The 20339-nt window shown below is 36.6% G+C and overlaps 1 protein-coding gene across 1 annotated transcript in view; it reads left to right on the top strand.

The window, feature by feature from the left end:
* STS (steroid sulfatase) overlaps positions 1 to 20339 on the top strand; it is a gene marked incomplete at its 5' end in the record, with an annotated part of 88540 nt that overhangs the window by 58321 nt on the left and 9880 nt on the right. The window contains one exon of the mRNA XM_082493137.1: positions 2026 to 2147. Within this exon, the coding sequence (XP_082349263.1) occupies positions 2026 to 2147 (122 nt within the window). The remainder of the gene's footprint in view (positions 1 to 2025; positions 2148 to 20339) is intronic.

Raw genomic sequence — 20339 nt, 5'->3', positions numbered from 1 at the left:
CTTTGTCTTGTTCAGGAGATACCCAGTCTCTGCAGCGAGCAACCTACACTCTGTTGCCATCCAAATCCAATAAGTGGAGAAACCTGCTGATATGCATATGCTTTGAACACATCTACCATACATAAACAGCTTTTGAGCACAAAGTACCCAGAATCCACGTGGGGAAAAACAGTGGTGAGCAGAGACACTCTGCTAATGATGATTCATTGAGTGCTTGAAGGAAATGGCAGGGCAGGACATGTGCAAGACATGAAAAATTAGTCAGGCTGGTCCCAAGAAATGCCCTAGAAGCAATAACTCTATTGAACCTGAGCGGTTCAGATCGTTCTTAATGTGGGCAGATCTTATGCACTTTGTTTTCATATTGCTTGAGTGAAGGCTAAGCACTGACGTTTTATTTTGATCTCTCTGATAGAAATCCCAGTATGCTTGTGTAACTTCCACTTGCGAGTTGCTCCACTCTGATTCTTCTGTGTACGCTAGATACCATAATTACTGCTTGATGGTAGGTCATGGACTAGCTTGAAACGTTTTTGATCCAGCAGCTGAATTCCTATCACTCCACTGAATTCTTCCTGAGAAATAAGAGAAACGACTCCAATTAGGATTCAGTCGCTGAGAGGCAGCAGGTTAAGAAGGAAAGGAGGAGGAACTCCTAGTTAAAGAAGAAAAATGCCATCAGTAGCAAAAGTCTCATATATCCCCCTGAAACCAGCACTTGTGGGAATACAAGAGTACTGGAGACATATTACTGGAGACACCCTTTCCCCATCAACAGGATGTAGAACAGAAAGTGTACGATAGACATGCTTGATAGTGAGCAGGATAATGCAGGGGTGAGATAAGAGTGCATTACTCAGGCAGAAAACATGACAAACTGAAAGTGGGAAAGACTCTAAATCAACTGATCCCCACCATCAGGGATGAACCCAGAAAGCAGAGTTCAGACAACACAGTTTTAGGAATTCCAGGATGTCTTCCTGCCCATCCTTTGAGAAGAGTCCTACTCAGAATGATGCTGTTGCATACAATTGTTGTGAAGAATTTCATAGTCATTGTCCTGGTTTGAGGACATAGCTCATGGATTAAAAAAGTGAAGTTAGTGTCTCTCTTGTAGTAGTTCTACTAATGCAAAAAGGGTTTTACATGGTAATGACAATTAACATAGACATTTTAAAACTTTTAAAAAGATTCCAAAAGGTTTTTAAGAGATATTGCTCAAAATGCTTAAAAAAGAATTACCTGCTGATCTGTATATCAGCAAAAAGTAATTTTGTATAAAAATTCTTGTAAAATTTGTAATTCACACCGGGTGAAAAATGCAGATTGTGATTTCTCCCCTGCCAGCTGATTCCAGCAATTCAAAGGCTTTATTTATGGAAATATTTAAATGCCTTGCTTATTCTATAACTCCGTTTTGATGTAAATTGACTGACCCCTTCAAAGCATGGTCAAAATTGTCCAGCAGCATTTAGAGAATTTATATACGTGTATATTTCTCTGTGTGTCTAGTTAATAAACACATATTTAAACATAGTTCATTTTCAACTTTGAAATGACTAATTCTCTCTTAAATTCTGGCACACATAATTTGCTGGACAGAGTTCTTACCATTACTTCTGGGGGTAGTAACACAGCACAGCATATATTTCTCTTAATTTTGGACTACTTTGGCCAGACTACTCCCAAACAGTGTGAGCAGGTATACCTGGAGGACTGTGTTGTAGCGTTTTATTCACATCTGGTTGCTTTCTCAGAAAAAAAGAAAAAAAAAGAAAAAAGAAAAAAGATAAAAATGGGTTTAGGAAACAACCATTCCTAATGACAAAATGTAAAATTAATGTTTCCTTAAATAATATAAAAATCAAAGGGGAAGAGCACGTGAAGGTTTTTCTCTGAATTGACCAACTGGAGGTGGCCATTCAGATTTATTTATTTAAGTAGTGGAAATGCAGAGTTATAATACCTTCTCACTAAAATGAGGTTTGGATTATTGTTATGATTTTGAAATGCTTTCTTACTCAGAATTATTGATGGACATGATCTGATGCCCTTACTTCAAGGAAAAGTTACCCGATCCAAGCATGAATTTCTCTTCCATTACTGTAATGCATATTTAAATGCAGTGCGCTGGCATCCAGGAAACAGTAAGTAGACTTGCCTGCTCATATTTTAAATATTTAATATAATTTTTATTGCAGCTTGAAAAGAATGAGGAAAAAGCCTTGGGTTATAGTAACAAATAAATTGTTGAAAATATCTAGCCGTTTCCCTTCTTTTTCACTTTTCTTTTTGCTAGAATGTGCCTATTCACCATTTTACTGTTTGACATTAGTTTGTTGCTATGCATTAGTATTACATATCCATACAGTACTAAGATCTATGGTATCTTAAACTATTTTTTTTTAAACTTGCCTGAGAGAGAGTCTGTGTTACAGAATGAAGTAGTCAAGGTTAAGTGTTACGTCTTCCTAAAAACATACAGGTAATAGGATGGCTTGCTTAATAACAGCACAAGTATGATGTCAGCCTGGCCATTTTTATTATTGGGATAGGAAAGTATAGGAGAATCACCAAGTCAAAGTCATAATTATCCAATAAATTAATACACTATTATAGGGTCCCTTTTCATGCTTTCTATGAACAATATAATTCCACTTTGTAGGCCAAGGAAAAAAGCATTTCCCACTGTTTTTCTCCTTTTTAACTAACAGCTTGCTGTTCCTGGTAGCAATTTCCACATTAACCAAAGCCGATTTCCCTTTCTATAAAAATCTCTGTACTGAATGAAGTCAAACACACATTTGTCTGGTCTCAGTTGACACTCAAAGTGATAACTTGTATTACAGCTTCAATATGATGATCCAAGACAAGATTTGGTGTAGCACTTTTTGGTTTAAGTACCTTGTGAAAGGACTTGCTTAATAGTTAATGTGCAAACTTAAAATGAGTTGGAAACTTTGTCTTCTTGGTCATCTGTAGGCTGACTCTCTACCTGTCTTGGACTTTAAACTAGGAAAAGGGGAAATATTATATATAACATTTATTTACCACTACTTTGCTTATATGCCTTGCATCTGATAATCGTTAGGAAGAACCAAGCAATCGGAAGATGTCGTTATCTAGTACCATTTCGTATCTGAGGTTAGATGAAATTGTTCTGCGTCATGATGAGGTTGATAAGTAGGCAGAGCTCCAGGCAGGCAGTGAGGTTTTTTTTTCTTAAACGTGCACCTTTGCAAGAGGAAGCACCACTTGTCTGAGGAAAGGCTCACCTTTGTTATTCACTGAAGGGAAGTTTAATGGGAAATGAAGGGGAGCAATGATGAGGGACTAGTCCATTGTATTTACTTGAGGGGAAACAATGTAGATTGTGATTCTCCCTTTATCCTTTCTCCAAGGCAATCAAAAGAGAAAGCCCACGCAGAACCTGGCAATAACAATTTCGTAACACTGAGCTGATATTTGTATGGAAGGGTTTTTGCTGTACTACCTTGTCAGGCTACGTTGTAGTGTGAGAGTAGGCAATAGCCAGATATTCCTATCGACTCTCTTCCACACCAGTCCCCCAGCAGTGCTCAACATATTCTCTTTTCTTACTTGTCCAGTGTCAGATCTTCAGAAATGCCTTTTCCATGTAGACAACGTGATTGTGTTTGTAAAGATATTTGTCACAGTCAGCTAAAGATTTGCCCCTCCTTATCTCTCTCCCATGTGTTATTGTTGTACAGAGATAAATATACTTGCATTACAGCTGTACGCACCTGATGCTATCTGCATTGCTGTGGGTACTCTTGTGGAAAACCGAGTATGGTTGGGTTTTCTTCTGATATCTCAGCAGCTCTATATGAAGCAACTGATAAGTTCAAAGTGCATTATATTACTAGTTAGAGTGTTATTGTCTTCTAGCCTTCCACCACAGCTCGCTCTTTACAGCTAATCTCAAAGTCCATCCACAGTCACTATTTCTGCTACTAAGTGATATTTTGGTATGTGAAAATGAACACAAGAAAAGCAGAAATATAATGCAATGTTTGGGGTTTTTTTTTGTTTTTGTTTTTTCCTGGAGAAGCAATTACTTCATATATTTGATCCAAAACATTGCAGAGCTTTTGCCTAGCAGCTAACAACTAAATTAGAAGTATCCTATAGCAACAGTTCATTCCCTATACTTAGGAATACATCCAAGAAAGTGAATGAGGCCATGTTCATTAAAGGCGGACTAGAAAGCTGGAAAATTGTGCAACTTTCACTTAACCCCAGAGTGCTACTGTTATCAGTTATAAGGCTGTAAGTCTTCAGGGTTTGGGTATAGACTGATCACCATTTCTAACTCTACACGTATTCCATGTCTAACGTGCTTTATGACCTAAATACCACATTCCTCTGTGAGCACACACATTTTCCAGTATCCAGAAATGACTGTAGGATCTCTAATCTTTTAGTTGCACCTTGCCAATGATCAGTCAGGCGAATAGCATTTAATTCCCAGAGGACCTTCAGAAGCATATACTTAATGCTCTTAAGGATAATCTTGAAGAGGTGATATTCCTTATCCAAGAAAAATCAGGACATTCTTGAAAAAAATGTCATCAAGGACCAGTTGTCTTTTCTGCGTACTGTAAATGATCTTTTACACCAGGAAAGCCTTGTGTTGTTCTTTATCTGTGTTCCCCAGATAGTTCACTAGGTTGACTACAGGTACTTTGGAATTATATAAAAACATACTAGCTGAAGATTATGCCTGTACATACCCGACAAACTCTGACCAGCTCTGCTTCCCACTATACCTGAGCCTTAGTGGAAGAAACCGTGGTAGTATGAAATAAATAACCTCAACCATGTTCAGCATCTTCTGCACAGCTCTGGTGGTGGGCCCTTATTAGAAGGACCCAATTGTCCAACTAGTCTGAGACTACATTATAGATTGCTGATCCTTTAATTAAATTTGCAATTTCTATTAATTCTGAAGATGCACTTTTTGAAGAACAAAGCGGCAACAGCTAGAAATTCATAGAAGAGAAAGCTTACAACTGCTAAGGAAAATGTTTGTTTATTTATTAAATGGGGTACAATCCATTAATGCACTTATTAATGCATATATTATCATATTTCTTACCTTATTTATTTCCTGGGAAGTCTTAGTGAGTAAGTCAGCTTCAGCTTGTGTATTCCACTTTTTTTCCTAGACACCCAAAGTGTAGGATTAGCTTTGATCCTAAGGAAAAATGCATATATCAGGAAACAAGAGGGAAGCAAAAGTTAATCTTAATCACTTAATCACTTGGTACCTTGTTGCCTCCATCACTCCACAGTTCCCTTAGTAACTATCTTTGCCATTGTTAGATTTCCACTGCGTTTCAGTCTAAAAAAAAAGAAAAAAAGAAAAATTGGTTTAATTTTTCACTCTTAGGCTCTATATATGAAACAGGTGAATTCAGTGTAGGAGAAATTTACAGTGTTTGCACACCTTTCCCTTGCTTGCAAGTTTCTAAAGTCTGACTTAGAGGTGTGTTTCTCTTCCCTGGAAGGAAGGTCAGAAACTTCAGAGTAAACAATTACCATTTTACATTTATACATTTAGAGGCTAAGTATTCCTCATAACCAAATCAATACACATCTTCATTAAGACATATTAGTTAGGACAGTTACTGCATTCACAATATACTTTCCCCTTCATCAGCCCTTTGAAGGAGCATTTAGAGGATGTGTACTATGTAATGCTCTTCTTAACCAACACTACAAAATTTAAGCCTTATCCTTTCTAGAGAGACATGAGAAAAAGAATCTTTCCTCTACACTCCTTCTGTTTCTCAGTCTCAGAAAATAAAGCTAACACCATTTTCTTCTTCGTCTCTCTTTGAGCCACTTAAGTTTTGCCAGTTACTAAAAAATAATGCACATTAATCTTCACATTCTGAATTAAAAAAGGAATGAAATATCAGGCAATTTTCTTTGCTCGTGATTCATGTCTCGCTCTCACAGACTCATGCATGCTGACACTTGTTTTTAGTGCCTTGGAAACAACCATGACATACAGTCCTAGTCCTTGGAGGATGATTTCCTGCTATTTTGAAACCTTATAAATATGTGTAATTTAATTGATCTGTTAAAAATACAGAGAGGAAGGCATGCTAAAACAGAGTCAGCAAAGCACTGTAATTTCCCGTTACCAATCTTACTCTCTGCAGCTGCCTGGTGTTCCATTTAAGTACCAATACACAAAAGCAACACCTTTGGAAAAAACAATAAATCCCCAAACTTTTCTTTCTGCCTAGTGAGGTGTAATCACTTAGGGTTTTTTAATCATTAAACATTTACATTTAAAACAAAGCAAGTGTAGGATTTGCCTTTGCTTTCTTGAGCTGAGCCACTCAAAGTTTTACGCAGCTTTCTGTCAGTTGTGCATGTCAGATTATGCTTTGGCCTCATTTAAGTCTGATCTACTGTTCTGATAGTGCAAGTAGACCAGTACTTGTGTATTTGCTAAAGTTATAATTCAGCATAACTGAATACTAAAAAACTATCAAGAGTTCTGTCTCCAGAACATTACTGGCATATGAATCAGTACTATTAAAAATGCATTGCTATGACAACTTAATTATAAGGAGAGAATTCATCAGATACAGAGCAAATCTACAGTTGAATGGCATTTCTACATCTTTCAGGCTCCTCTGATTGTGCACAAAATTTTCATTTGATAAGGAGGAAATATATTGTAATCCTGTGTAATAAACATTGAAAAATGTAATGCAATACAGTCTGTACTTTAAAGACATAATAGTCTTCACAGTATTTTGGTACTACTAATAAAAATATACTACTGTTCGTGATAAATGCTGGAGTGACTTTACTAGCAGCACGTCACCTTTTCTATTTCAAAATCTATTTCATTATTCAGTGGAAAATGTCATTCAGTAAACAAAAGAAAAAGAGACTTGATATGGCAAGTTAAATTGAAGCACTGTAGACAGTAGAATCAAACTAGCTTAGCATGCAAATATAATGACTTTTAAAGACAGTAGAAGTTCACTGAAATTTTCCACTTTGCCTCACTTAACAAAAAGGATACATTTCAATTAGTGTATATTCTGGGTTTCTTGTATGTTGTGATCTACTGCAATTACTGAAAATCATCCAATCAAATTCACCATAAAGAATTTCTACCATTATTGTAGAATTCGTAGCTATTGTGATTCCTGACTGTTGCAATGTCCTCCAGCATCCGACTGTACACAGTATTTCATGAGAGATATTTTGTTCTTTGACTAGGGATGAGGGGATCTTCCTAGTCATGCATTTAGCCTTTTCTGCAGTATCAGCTGTCACAGATCAAAAACAAACAACAAAAAAAGAATGAGAGAAGAATATTTTCTGTTTTGTAGCTTTCAGACTGTATGCAGGATAAATTTATTGAATGGGGTTTTTCTTTGAGAGGATCATCCAGGTTCTGTTTGACTAAAGACATTGGAGTCAAAATAAAGAGGGCACAAAGCAGTAAAAATCTGCTCAGAAGGGCCATTTTGTAACAACTTCTGGTTTGGACAGGTATAGTCTTTCTTGTGAAATGGAATTAAAATATGACGTATTTCTGAAGAAGTGAAAGTACGAAGAGGAATACCTTGCACTTTTCCTTACCTCTAGAAAGGACTAAGATATGCATACCTTAAGGGGTAATTAAGGTTAATTAAGATGGCTTCCACTATTTACAGTGCCATTCTTAGCCTCAGTTTTGGTAATATCACATTGAGTCTTAATATTTAAAAACTGTAAACTGAATGCATATGCTTAAAGAAAGGTAATTTGTGAACACAAGATTGTCCTGAGAAAGAGGGATTGAAGGAGACAGAGTCTAGGCAGGCAGCAAAAACTGGGAAACCTCTATGAAGCTCTACAAAACCAGCTTAAAACTCTTTTTTTCTTCAGTCAGGTTCCCAGTGTGAGGATAGGTGAGGCTGGTGCTTCTCAGTAGCAAATGGAAATGCATTAATTTGTGTGTGAGGGATATTTTAGAGTATAAGTGGTGCCAATATACCTCTATTTGAAAATGTCAACTCTTTCTTGTTCAGTCCTCTTAGAGCATTTAAGAAACATAATCATTCAGACATCCATGAAGTAAATTAACAGTTCTATTTTCTCTAAAGTAGAAAGTATTAGAGATATTGCTAAACACTTGGTATGTCAGAGATCTTTCTTAATATTTCTTCTACTTTCTCTAATATAAACAATAAATTTCAATTCATACATTCTCTGAAGCCTTCTAAGTATGTTTCCCACCTTCCTTCTCCTTCCTTTCTTAGTAATAGGAGAGCAATTTTTTCATTGTATTGTTTGCCATACAGTGAATGAATGCTATGATAGCTTCATATGTAACTTTGGGATGTGCTTGTCGTACCCAGTAGACCCATTGGCAGAACCCATCCTCTTACACATGTTTCTCCCATTCTTTTGCTTGCTTCTCTGAGGAGCTTTTCCCATTTATGGTTTACTTGTTTTCTCTGTGATGAACAAAGGACATAGAGGATGCTGCTACAGATTAGTAAGGATTCACATTGACCCTGAGAATGCCAGTAGTTACAGTTACTTGCTTTCATTCCTTAGCCATACAAAGTAAGGTAAATTTAACAGAAGTTTGATCCAGGACCTTCTTCTTTTGTACAGTCTCTTCAAAAGGAGACGTAATACTACCGTGTGACTATAACTGATGTCAAGGAAACAATTGTTTTCTTGGAAAGAAATATCTTTTTTTAATCAAATCTTATGCACCCATCTCGTATCTTTTCTCAGAAAAGAACAGATGGGAAAGGATAAGAAAGAATAAACATTGGAAGGAGTAAGATTTTCCTATTGTCACAATGTTGGGGTTTTTTTTCTTTCTAGATAGAAAGAATACACTTCTTTAGTCACAGTAAAAATGATGTAGGAACAGTTTTGTCTCAGAGAGTCACTCCCCCAGTGAAAGACCATGGTAAATGTCCTTTGACATTGACAAGCACACAGAGTTTCAGTGATTATATCATAGTGCTTTTTCTTCATATAAAAGTAGCAACCATAACATACTGGTCTATTGTATCCAAGATATCCTGACCTAAATTAGTAATGTTCTTACTGAAGAGAGAAAGGTTGACAGGTTTAGTGATGATATAAAGGCAAAGGCATTTAAAGTAGCTAATTCAGTATTATTTAAACTTCAGCTTGAATGGCTTGCTGTCAGATATTGTGTCATGCACTTGTGACAGTACAAAAGAAAAATCTTACAGATTTTTTTTCTGTATTCTCCACAGCTAACACTTAAATAGAAAAAAATCTGAGTTAGAACAATTGTCTGATAACTTTGTATCTATTTATAAAGTTAGCATTAGTCAAAACAAATATAAATAACAACTAAGTAAAAGAATAGATAAAAATGCATGGCAACTTTCAAAAATTAATTTCAGCTTACCAAGTAACATAAAAAGTGGGTCTTTAACAATATCTGGAGCGTTACACTTCCAAAAATATCTTTAGTTCACTATTGGATTTGAGCCTGCAGCATTCTTCATGTTACATTCAGAACATAGTGCTGATTCATCCTAATTTTAAAATCAGATTCAAATGGCGTATGTTTTCTTAGGCATATGTTCTTCAAGGCAAATAGTTAATGAATGCAGAACCCACATAGGGTATTTTGTGTGCAAAGCCTCTGACATCCTATTACTCCTAGAAAATAAAGCAAAGTGTTTGTTTATTAGAGAAATTCCGTGGAAACCTGACTGTCAAGAGCAATGTGACTTCTCAGTATGCCATAAAAGACCGTGCCATGAAAGGCAGAAGAAATAATTATAGAAGGAAACAGTGGGTGCTTGGAGAAGTGGGTGCACTTGGACAATATTATGCTGGAGGCCAATGTGCATCTTTGGATGATGTGCACTCTGTACCGTGTAGGTGCTTCTGAATGTGAAGTCCTGATCAGTATTTTGGAAAGCCAACACAACCAGAAATACTCAATAATCAGTGTAAATGTCTTCAGCCTGAGAAAAGCTCTTGTCTAAGTACAAACTGTGACTTTCCTGTTGATTTCAGACCAATTTTTATTCAGTCTCAAACTATTAGAGGACACAATGCATTACATTTTTCAAGTATCATTTGTTAAGACATCCAGACTTTCCTGAAACTAAAAGGCAGAAAAACCCAAAGTTTTTTAATTTTGTTTCTTGTTTTGTTGTTCTTAGTAGAGAAATTTATTAGATGGATTAGTGCAAAAGCTTTTTGAACCTGAAAGATGCTGCACTTCACCAGTAATTTTTGCCATAGTTGTCTCAATGATGTCTTAGTAGAAAGGCAAAGTCCATCAAGTAGCATAGAACAAGTTCCTAGACATTATGACATTTTTCAAATTTATTCATTATTCCAAATTTTACCAAATAATTTATTGAAAATAATTCTTCAGCTGCAGTTCAGGCATATTCTGCAGAATTATAAATGTAATGCATATATTTTTATTGACTCTGTGGTCTCCTAGATGGGGGACTCTAATGCAAATGTGTGAGACTCACTGACTCATTCAATCCTTTTCAACCTTGGCATTTTAAAGCAAAATGGGTTTCTAGCATTCATAATAGGAGGGGGAATTTAGAAATAATGGTGCAGTCACAACATAAAAAGTCAACAAGACCATGAAAAACCCCATAAAGATCATGATAACTTTAGTACTTTAGAATTAGCACTAGTGCAATAAAGAAAGGCTGACCCTTTTACTGTTAGGAAATGTGAGTCCTCCATAAAATAATTTTGTCATTATTAAGTGTGTGCTAATTTTTCATTTACAACCTGTTACCTGTATGTTGTACATTAATTTTAAATGGTATGATATCACAGAAGCAAGCTTCTCATTCATCTCACTTACTCAGTGAGAAGGGTCTTTAAGACTCAGTAGAATCTTCAAGATTGAATTAATTAGATTATCTGGCCTCTCTTCAATGCCACAGCATGATGTACAAGCAGAGTTTCACTCTGTAGCTCTGATCCATCCGTATGGTGCCATTCAGTGAGAAGTGGAGATTGAATCTCAGTTCTCAGAGCATTATAGTTACCTTAGTGACAGTTCATATCCTTGATAGCAAAACTACTTAGCCAGCAAAGCTTTATAGTTTGGGCTCAACAATATCTTGATCTATTGCGCTGCTGCTGATTCCAAACCAAATGTAATTGTCTATTCTAGGCCTTCCTTATAAAATTACCATTTTGGAAGGTTTGAGTTGATTCACACTTTTTTCTTCTTTTTCTCAAGGGATGAAGTGCCACCCCCAATTCCAAACTCTAAATACATTGTATCTTCCAAAAGCCACACTGTTAATTAATCATTTGGTGGAACTGCTAAAACACTACCATGATACATATACACGAAGTTAAGTAGAGGGAGGGAATAGCAAAGTATGGTGTCATGAAGATTTTGCTACTGCTAGCTTTATAAATAGATAAAAATTATCACACAATTGTTCTAACTCAAATGGTCTCACGAAGATTTTGAACCTAGCTCTACAAAAGCATGAGGTAGAAATGCTAGACAAGACATTGTGAGTAAATAAATCTACCTGAGCAAAGAATTACTTACTCTGTAAAAAAGGTATCTCAACGTTCTGTGAAGTTTCTTTTGAATACATTTTTCTCCAATTCTAGAAGGCTGTGGAAAACACTAAAATTAGGACTTACTAGTTCTTCATGGCCACGGTGTCTTAGAACTGCAAACGCTTTTGTCCAACTAGGGTCTAGGTACACTCCTTTTCCTACAGCTGGCCATGAAGGCACTTTCATGCCCTTTCTTTACTTCTCTTCTTCATCTCTCAAATCATCCCAACATTCAGCCTAGCAGCTGCTACTTTTTCATCCTAGGCATGGTTATGTTGTGTTAAGGGAAAATGCAATTCCTGCCTACGTTATATAGACTGTGGATATTAAGGCATTTATATAAAAAAGGAATTTGTTGTAGTATTTCCCTCTCTGTTTTATGCAGCATACCTAACTTAGAAACTAAAATAATGCTTTGTGCCTGAGACCTCCTCCCATTTTTTTATCTGCATCTGGTGCACTGTACAATATCATGTTTTCATTACCTGATTTCTCAAAGCCTAATCCCCAAACTTAATTTTGATTCAGAAGTATCATATAAAAGCTTTTAGTTATGAGTAGCAGCTATAGAGGATGATGCTGACAGTTCCATAATACTGAGTGGTAAATTGTTTGTAGTATTTATAGTTGACAACGATTTTTGGGTACTGAAAACAATACAGTTGCTACTGAAGCCAATTTTCAGCTATAGCCAGAGGCTCTAAGAGCATATATCTGTATGATTCAGAAACAACTGTAGCCCATGAGTGTTCAGGTCAGTTTTCAAAAAACAACTTAGAAGAAAGCCTTCTTATTTTTCCAGAGAAAATCAGTTTCATCAGTAAGGACTATTTGTATGTATGCCACAAAATCATGAGTTTATGCGTAAGTATGTGGAGAAACATGTTTCACAGAAGTGAAGATGATTTTAATTGTGCTGTGAGAGGGACATATTACCATAAAGCCTTGGAATTTGCTAAAAAACCTAAATATTATCTGCAAGAATTCATCCTAATAAAGCTGGTCAACATAAGAAGACTAGAGGTAGAATCAAGTGAATGAGGGAGAGAAGAAAATGGAGCTGTTGTGTCATGCTGAAATTGAGGGTTAGAATAGCTGATTTTTTTTAAGCAAATATAGAAAACACGTAGAATTCTGTTTGCAATGGTCACTTTTATACTTTGAAGGAAAATTTTGAGACTTCATACATTATTTTGATTTTCATTCTCTATTTTTATCTTTTTAGTATGGAAAAAGGTTAGTAATCTTTAGTTGTAGAAATCTTTAGTTGTAGAAAATGAAATAACATACTTGAAATATGGGTTATAGTAAAATGAAATCCATTACGAAAAACAGATTATGATATTTGTAACTCTTGGATTGTGACATTTGAGTTTTTCAAAATGAGCAACATTTACAGGGTTTTTTTTACAACTAAAATTATTCTATTGAATATCATACTTTGACAGTTTGTAGGTTTATCCTCCCAAAAATCTTGCAAAGTCCATTTATAGGCTTATCTTAGCACAAGAGTAAGCACTGAAAACAAATGTCTGAGTTTAGGTTCACGGTCAATGGTAACATAATCAGTCAGTGGACAGAAAAGCGACTGGGAATTGCAAAAAATTCTACACGAATACAGGTTGTTCATTCATCTGCTTCAGTTCATTCAGCACTGCCCTAGCAGGGCTGTTAGGTCATTTTGAAGTTCTGGGGATCTCAAGAATGCCAAGTAGCTCCAAACACCAGGACTATGGAGTTGCAAAAAAAGGCTGGCTTAGAAAACCATGTTGGTGTTCACAATGAGGCCGTAATAATCAAGAAAAGGTGCTGATAAATATTTTAACCGGATTTTGGAACATGGCAATAAATACAATGCCTGTAGCTCCTGAGCATTATCAAAGGCCTCTTTTTTTCCCTGGTTTATGCCAAATTTTTTCAGCTCTCCAGTTAGGAAGTGTTTTAATTTCTGCCAGTGCTTTTAAATAGTTACAGGATACTGACTTTTGGCCAAAAAAAAAAAAAAAAAAAAAAAAGAAGGAAGTTCTGAGAAGTATATTTGAATGTTTAGCAACTATCAGGCTGAACTAAAGAAAAGTAAATGTACCACTTGTATTTCACAGAATATTTTTGAGTACATATCTTTCAAAGCATTTAATCCCGTTTTAAGTAACCATGAGAAGTGTTCATATTTTGAAGATTGAAGATATGCAAAAGTCAACATATTACTGTGACTCTTTAACATAGCTTAAACATGAAAAACGTTATAAATTCCTATCTCATAATCAAGTGAAAAATTTAAGTACAAATTGTTCGAATGTTGCAAAGGATTATTTCTTTAGTGGGTAGTCCTCAAATGTAGGATGTTGGCAAATGATTACAACTAGCAAGGGTAGTGTTTACATGCAAAACTGACTGAGTATTCCCCACTAAGTATTTCTTCATATTGTCAAGCTTGATAAATAAATGCTAATTCTTTCATAGAGAAGGGTTCTTGCCATAGCGTGAAAGAGCCAGCAACAGGTTTGTACCTCATCAACATGTGAACCTCAGTGCTTGGCTGAGCCCATCAATGCAGCCTCTGCCTAGACATACAAGAAAAAGTTCCCATGACAATTATACTTGCTCTTTCTTAACCAATTTCAAGCTATTTTATTCACTTTGTGGACTAAATTGACTTCAGATACATAGTTACCACTATTCATTGTTAGATTTTGTATTTCAGTTGCTACATATTCTGACGAAGTGTATGAGAACACTTTGTGTCTCAGGCGGGGAGAGGACCACCTTTAGGAAGGCTTGAATCAGCTGCATTCTTTGATCATCCAAGGACCTACGTGGCTGTGTAATATGTCTGTGTAGGGGCATCTTATTCCTCCCTTGATAAATTTTGATCTGTTCATGGGGAGATGGTTGTGGAAGCAGACAACCTTTTTGACATTTAAGTTTTTGGTCTTTTTATTTAGATAGACAAGAAGAATGTAATGATCCAAAGTTCTGAAAACTATGCAGACCTGTGAGATTCAACAAGACAGGAAAATCTTTCAAAGTAAAGGTGAGGATATGGGTGATAGCAAAATTGTTTACCAAGTCCATCTGCCTGGCTTCGTTTCTATTTGAATGCAGTTTGATTGGGAGATTTCCTAATCTCTAATCCTAACTGAATTTGAGGTTCCTTTTTATGTCTAAACAGCCAAGACCTCAGTTAGGAATACCGACCCAGTATCAGTAAAGAAACAGAGTTTAAGCTTGGGCATACTCAGTGTGAATGCCAGCTAGTTAGAGACATCTTCGGTAGTGTAAGAGAAAGTTAAGCAATAACGTAAACATTGCCTGAATTCGTATGTTTTAGTTAATCATTAGACTGAGGTTGTGATAAACGTCTGTCAGTGTGAAATGCACTACAGTATAAAGCAGAATAGATTACTGCAAACCACTGCTGGATGCTAAACCAAACCTGTTTTACATCTGAACGTCATTTATGTAATCCATTTTCTTTTCCATTGCAACAGATGAGGAATGTGTGTATGGTTACATGCCTTGTAGAGAATCGCATAAAAATGCATAGAGGAAGGAGCCACAGTAATGAATACAATAGGAAAACATGTCCTGGTGTTTCCTGCTACCGTGACTATTGTAACAGATCTTTAAAAAGTATTTTGACAAAGAAAACAGCTAAAATTGAGAGATGAAGACTGAGTTTACAGAACAATGAATTAAAAATTGAACGTAAGATTCAGAAGCCAAAAAAACAGCTACCAGTATGCAGTTGTTTGCATTTCACAATATCCTTTGAGTGCTGTCATCACTCTTAACTGCAGGAAGGAGGGAGGGCATATATAAAATTTATATCTTGTCATGTAATGCCAAAAGCACTTTCAGTAGTTTTGAGGAAGTACAATGTGTAACTGAATGACTTTAGACTGCAAGCTGTTTTATATTTATTTATATTGCTTCCTAAAATAATGGGTTAAAGCTATAAAACTAAACTCTAATCTATGGGAACATACTCTTACACCTGTAAAATAATGTAGGATTTAATGCTTAAGAGTGAGACTGTCTTTGTTTAAGTCATCTTTGTAAATGTCTTGCATAACAGCACTGTAATAGTGCCAAAGTAAATAATAATAAATGTTGGATTATTTTGTGACATAAGTGCCCTCTTCAAAGATACTTTGAGGCATGCTAGAATTATCACATTGAATTATATAGTTAGCTAAAAATAGGAGATCAAGCTAAAGAGAACAAATATTGTCTCTACGACCTCATTCACAGTAGCAGTCTACCTACCCTCCTTCAACTGTACCTCAAAGTTGGAGAAAAAAAAATATAATTAATTTTGCCACTCATGTATTATGGGGAAAAAAATCAAAAAACCCCCATCCATCATGGCCCATGAAAATGACTGGCTAGAATTTTTAAGTTAGGATCTGGGTTATAGTCATTTTTAGGAGAGAAATCAAACATTGCCTTAAATCCTAGCAATTTTGTCTTTTTTATACATAAAAGTGTAAGGAGATACAACACAGAGAATGAAAGACAATGACTAGAGTTTCCCAGCTCCATTGCTGCTTTCTTCTAGGTTGTGATGAACTCACTCCAGGGCTGATTTATTACATCTCAGGTGAGGACTCTGGACGTTGTGTAGGACTATTCTATTCTGCTGAATCTCTCCCGCAGGCTTAAGAGGTGGGAAGGGCTTTGTTCAAATACTGCACCCAGGTCCATGTGCCACATAGCTCAAAACCACCTGAACTTACCTGGATATAGTAGGTAGTATATCATGTATACATATCCATGTACATGCCAGAAGAAGAAGGAGCAATAAGATTCTACCCTGAACTTGATAATAAGAACTTGAACAATAATATTTTACCTAGGGAACTTGAGTAACTGAGGAGCTTATGTTTGGAGTTAGAGGATGTTGCCAAGCTGACATGTGTTTAAACTTCAGGGAGCTAAGATCTAAACGCTGAACACTGATTTTTCCACAAGCTTGAGTTGTCTAGTGAACATGACACTTGTCTTAGACTTGGTAAAACTTGATTCAGGTTTCTTCTTCCTATAGACCTTGAGACAACATTAAATAAATACCTCATGGTGTATCCATCACTATCAGTGTAGCAAAGAAATAAAAGTTTTCATTAACTGTTTTATTAAGCAACAGCACAGACAGCCAAAAAAAAAAAAAAAATTATTCATTTTTTTTTCTCAAATAATTTGAAGTAGGAGATTTGATGGGAGTTGAAGAGCATATGTAGATCCTGGATTAAACAATTAGTTGAGCACACAGCAGCTTCAGTCACAGATTACATTGTACTTTGCTGAATTTAAGCATAAGGTTATTATTTGTATTCTTAAGCTAAGGTAGAAATACTTTGTTGAACTGAAAGTAAACAAGATGAAATCATCCCCTCAGTAAATTCACAGGGATCTTAACATTCACTTCAGTGGACCACAACTCTACAAAAGACGTAGAAATGGAATTTAGAGTAGATAATGCAATGGGTAATTGAGGGATGGGGCAACCCAAACGAACATGCTGGATGAGCCATCCCTGGAAGTGTTCAAGGCCAGGCTGGATGGGGCTTTGAGCAACCTGGTCTAGTGGAAGGTGTCCCTGCCCGTGGCAGTGGGGTCCCTTCCAACTCTAACCATTCTATGATTCAATAATTCTATGAACTCTGAGACAATCATCTGCACCAAAATCTTTATTTAAACTCCAGCAAAAGTTCATGAAGGATTTATATTTGAAAAAGTTAGTAGATAGAACACTAAGTGAAAGGAGTGTGCCTATAAAATGTCTTTGTCTTCCACAATAAAGGAAATGAATGATAGTAGCACAAAAGTTACAATAGAAGACACCATCCGTCAAGAGAGCTTTTAAAAAATACATTGTAGGGAACAATTGTGCAGTGGCAGGGGGATGAATCAGATGACAAAAAGAAAATTCATTTGAAATATCTGAAATGTGCTATTGTTCTTATTTGCTACAACTGGAATAGAGGAAACTGCATACATTAATATGTGAAAGATACAGACATCACATAAGCAGAGTCAATGCAGATGTACTGTAGCTGGTGATCATATTTCAAAGGTCATTGAATGATCATTAAGGATGAGTAAGACTCATTAAAAAAAGTATACAGAAGTAATGTATATGAACAAGGAAGGTAAACCTCTTTATTTTCTGGCCATATCGGTTAAATATGTTGGTTTTACATGTGCTTGAGAGGAGGAGATGTTTAACCCACTATCTATGAACACTGCAGCAGCACCTTGTAGGTAGACATTTGATCTTAGAAAGCGAAATAAAAGATGGACTAGAGAATGCTAGAGAGACAAGAAGCTGGACTCTCTAACTTGGGTGATGCTTCACTCTAAAAGTGACTCAAACAAAACCGTGACCCCGGCACTTGCAGTGTTTTTACTGACAGAACAACGTCTTCCAGCACCCGAGCAGAGTGAGTAGAGCTGAGTGCTGCTAACAGGGTCTGTCAATAGCCTCCAATGAGTCAAAGTGGTGATTCAGGTTCAAGGTCCATCCAGGGAGTCCAGTCAGGAACAGGAGGAGGTGGGAGCATAGCAGAGCTGGAAGAAAGTCTACAACCTGGGGCCATCCAGAGACAGGGCTGGGAACTGACACTGCTGTTGCACTGCTGTAGCAGGGACTGATGGCCTTGGGCTGAGCTGAAATGGGAATCCTGGTCCATGGGCAGGGTGCGTGGATGGGGGTCCACCCTTGGGCTGGGCAGGGGCGCTGAGGCTCCTTAGTGGCCTCAAGCCTCTTGACACCTCATATTTTTAGCAAATTCAGAGGATAGTGATGACAATATGTAGATGTCTACAGTGTAAACACCTACAGCTGAGCTAACCTGAGCTAATCAGTCTCATCAAAAGAGAAACAAGCAGAATTCTTCTCATCCTAAAGCAGTCTTCTGACAAAGGTAAGAAGCAAATCAGTACAGGCTCATAACTGGCTTACATAAGGACCTCCACATTGCAGTGATCCAAAATTAGGTGAGGTGACCAGATTGTCAACTTGCATACTAAGAAGCAGCATAGTGATGAGCAATAAATCCTACTCAGTACCTTGAATTTAAAATTAGAAATGCCTTGGCACCTTTTTCACAGTGTCGAAAACATTAATATTTTGCTGTGTCAGGAATGGCACTATGGGAGTCTCTTGAAGTTGACTGACAATTTTAGGATCATGTAATTTAATTAGTGTCATTTTTCTTTTAAATCAGCAATAGTTCAAATAAGGGTCTGTCTAAAAATATGCTATAAATAAGATAGCCTGGTTAGACTGTGTAGTAAAATACAAAGACTGAAGTGTAGTACAGAACAGCAGTTTATCCATGTATCAGTCTTCTGAAAGAACTGACAAGAATAGTCAGAAAAGAAAAATATGGATGAGATACAGATCCTGACTTGTGTTACACTAGCATGAAGATCTTTAAAATGTAATTAAGAAAGTGCCACTTGCTTTGCTTGTTCAATTTTCCCTTTAACACAAGACTAAAACAGTCATTTACCTTGTCTGTTAGCTATCAGCTCTCTCAGAATCTTTTTATTCTTTCTTACAGGTAAGTGTTGTTGGTGATTGGGTCATCTTTTAATGTGGAGGCATAGATGTCCTTCCCCAAAATCACTTCATAAACTTCATTAAGTCTCATTAAACCTCATTCCTTGTCACCAGCCTTTGTCTTAATAGCAACATTCAGTGGCAATGTAGTCTATCAGAGAATTGTACAGAAACTTGTAACACCTTGAATACTGTGCTCAGTTTTGGTTCCCTCACTACAAGAAAGATATTGAGGTGCTGGAGTGTGTCCAGAGAAGCGCAACGAAGCTGGTGAAGGGTCGAGAGCACAAGTCTTATGAGAAACAGCTGAGGGAACTGGGGTTGTTTAGCCTGGAGGAAAGGAGGTTGTAGTGAGGTGGGGGTCAGTCTCTTCTCCCAAGTAACAACCGCTAGGACAAGAGAAAATGGCCTCAAGTTGGCCAGGGTAGGTTTAGATTGGATATTAGGAAAAATATGTTCACCAAAAGGGTTATCAATCATTGGGACAGGCTGCCCAGGGAAGTGGTTGAGTCCCCATCCCTGGAGGTATTTAAAAGATGTGTAGATGTGGTGCTTAGGGACATGGTTCAGTGATGGTTTTGGCAGTGTTAGGTTGACGGTTAGACTCGATCTTAAAGGTTTTTTCCAACCTAAATGATTCTATGATTCTGTAACAGCAGGTAACAAGTTTCCATAGATACATAGACATATGTTTTACTCATATTTACATGTTTGCATGTTATAGTCTGCAGCAAAATTCTTTCTTGAAATTTCCTCAGCAGTAGAAGACAAGTGCTGCAGACCACTTTTGTGGTTTTGAGGGTCACCATGCATGAAAAACACTGAAATGTCAGTGTGATGTGTATATTTATGTTTGTTCTTTACTAGTTCAGCCACACAATCCCATGAAATAGTTAAATAACATCAATTATCTTATTCAGAATATATAAGTTGTGGGAGAAAATTTAATTTTCCTTCAGTAATAACTTATGAGTCTTCAGGTTACTTACAGCACTTACTACTCTTCAGGTTACTACAGCAGGTTACTTACAAAGAGCAGCCCCTTTCTCCCCTCTGCACTATGTCCTTTTACCTGGTTTTCATCCTTTTCCTGTCGGTTTATTCCTCCCCATTTCTGAGCTTCTATTCTCACTGATAGTGAAACCCCTTTTGATCCTCTTATTTG

The sequence above is a fragment of the Vanellus vanellus genome (assembly GCF_965231255.1).
Source record: "Vanellus vanellus genome assembly, chromosome: 1".
Classification (NCBI taxonomy): Eukaryota; Metazoa; Chordata; class Aves; order Charadriiformes; family Charadriidae; genus Vanellus; species Vanellus vanellus.
This window is presented reverse-complemented; position numbering and strand designations above follow the sequence as displayed.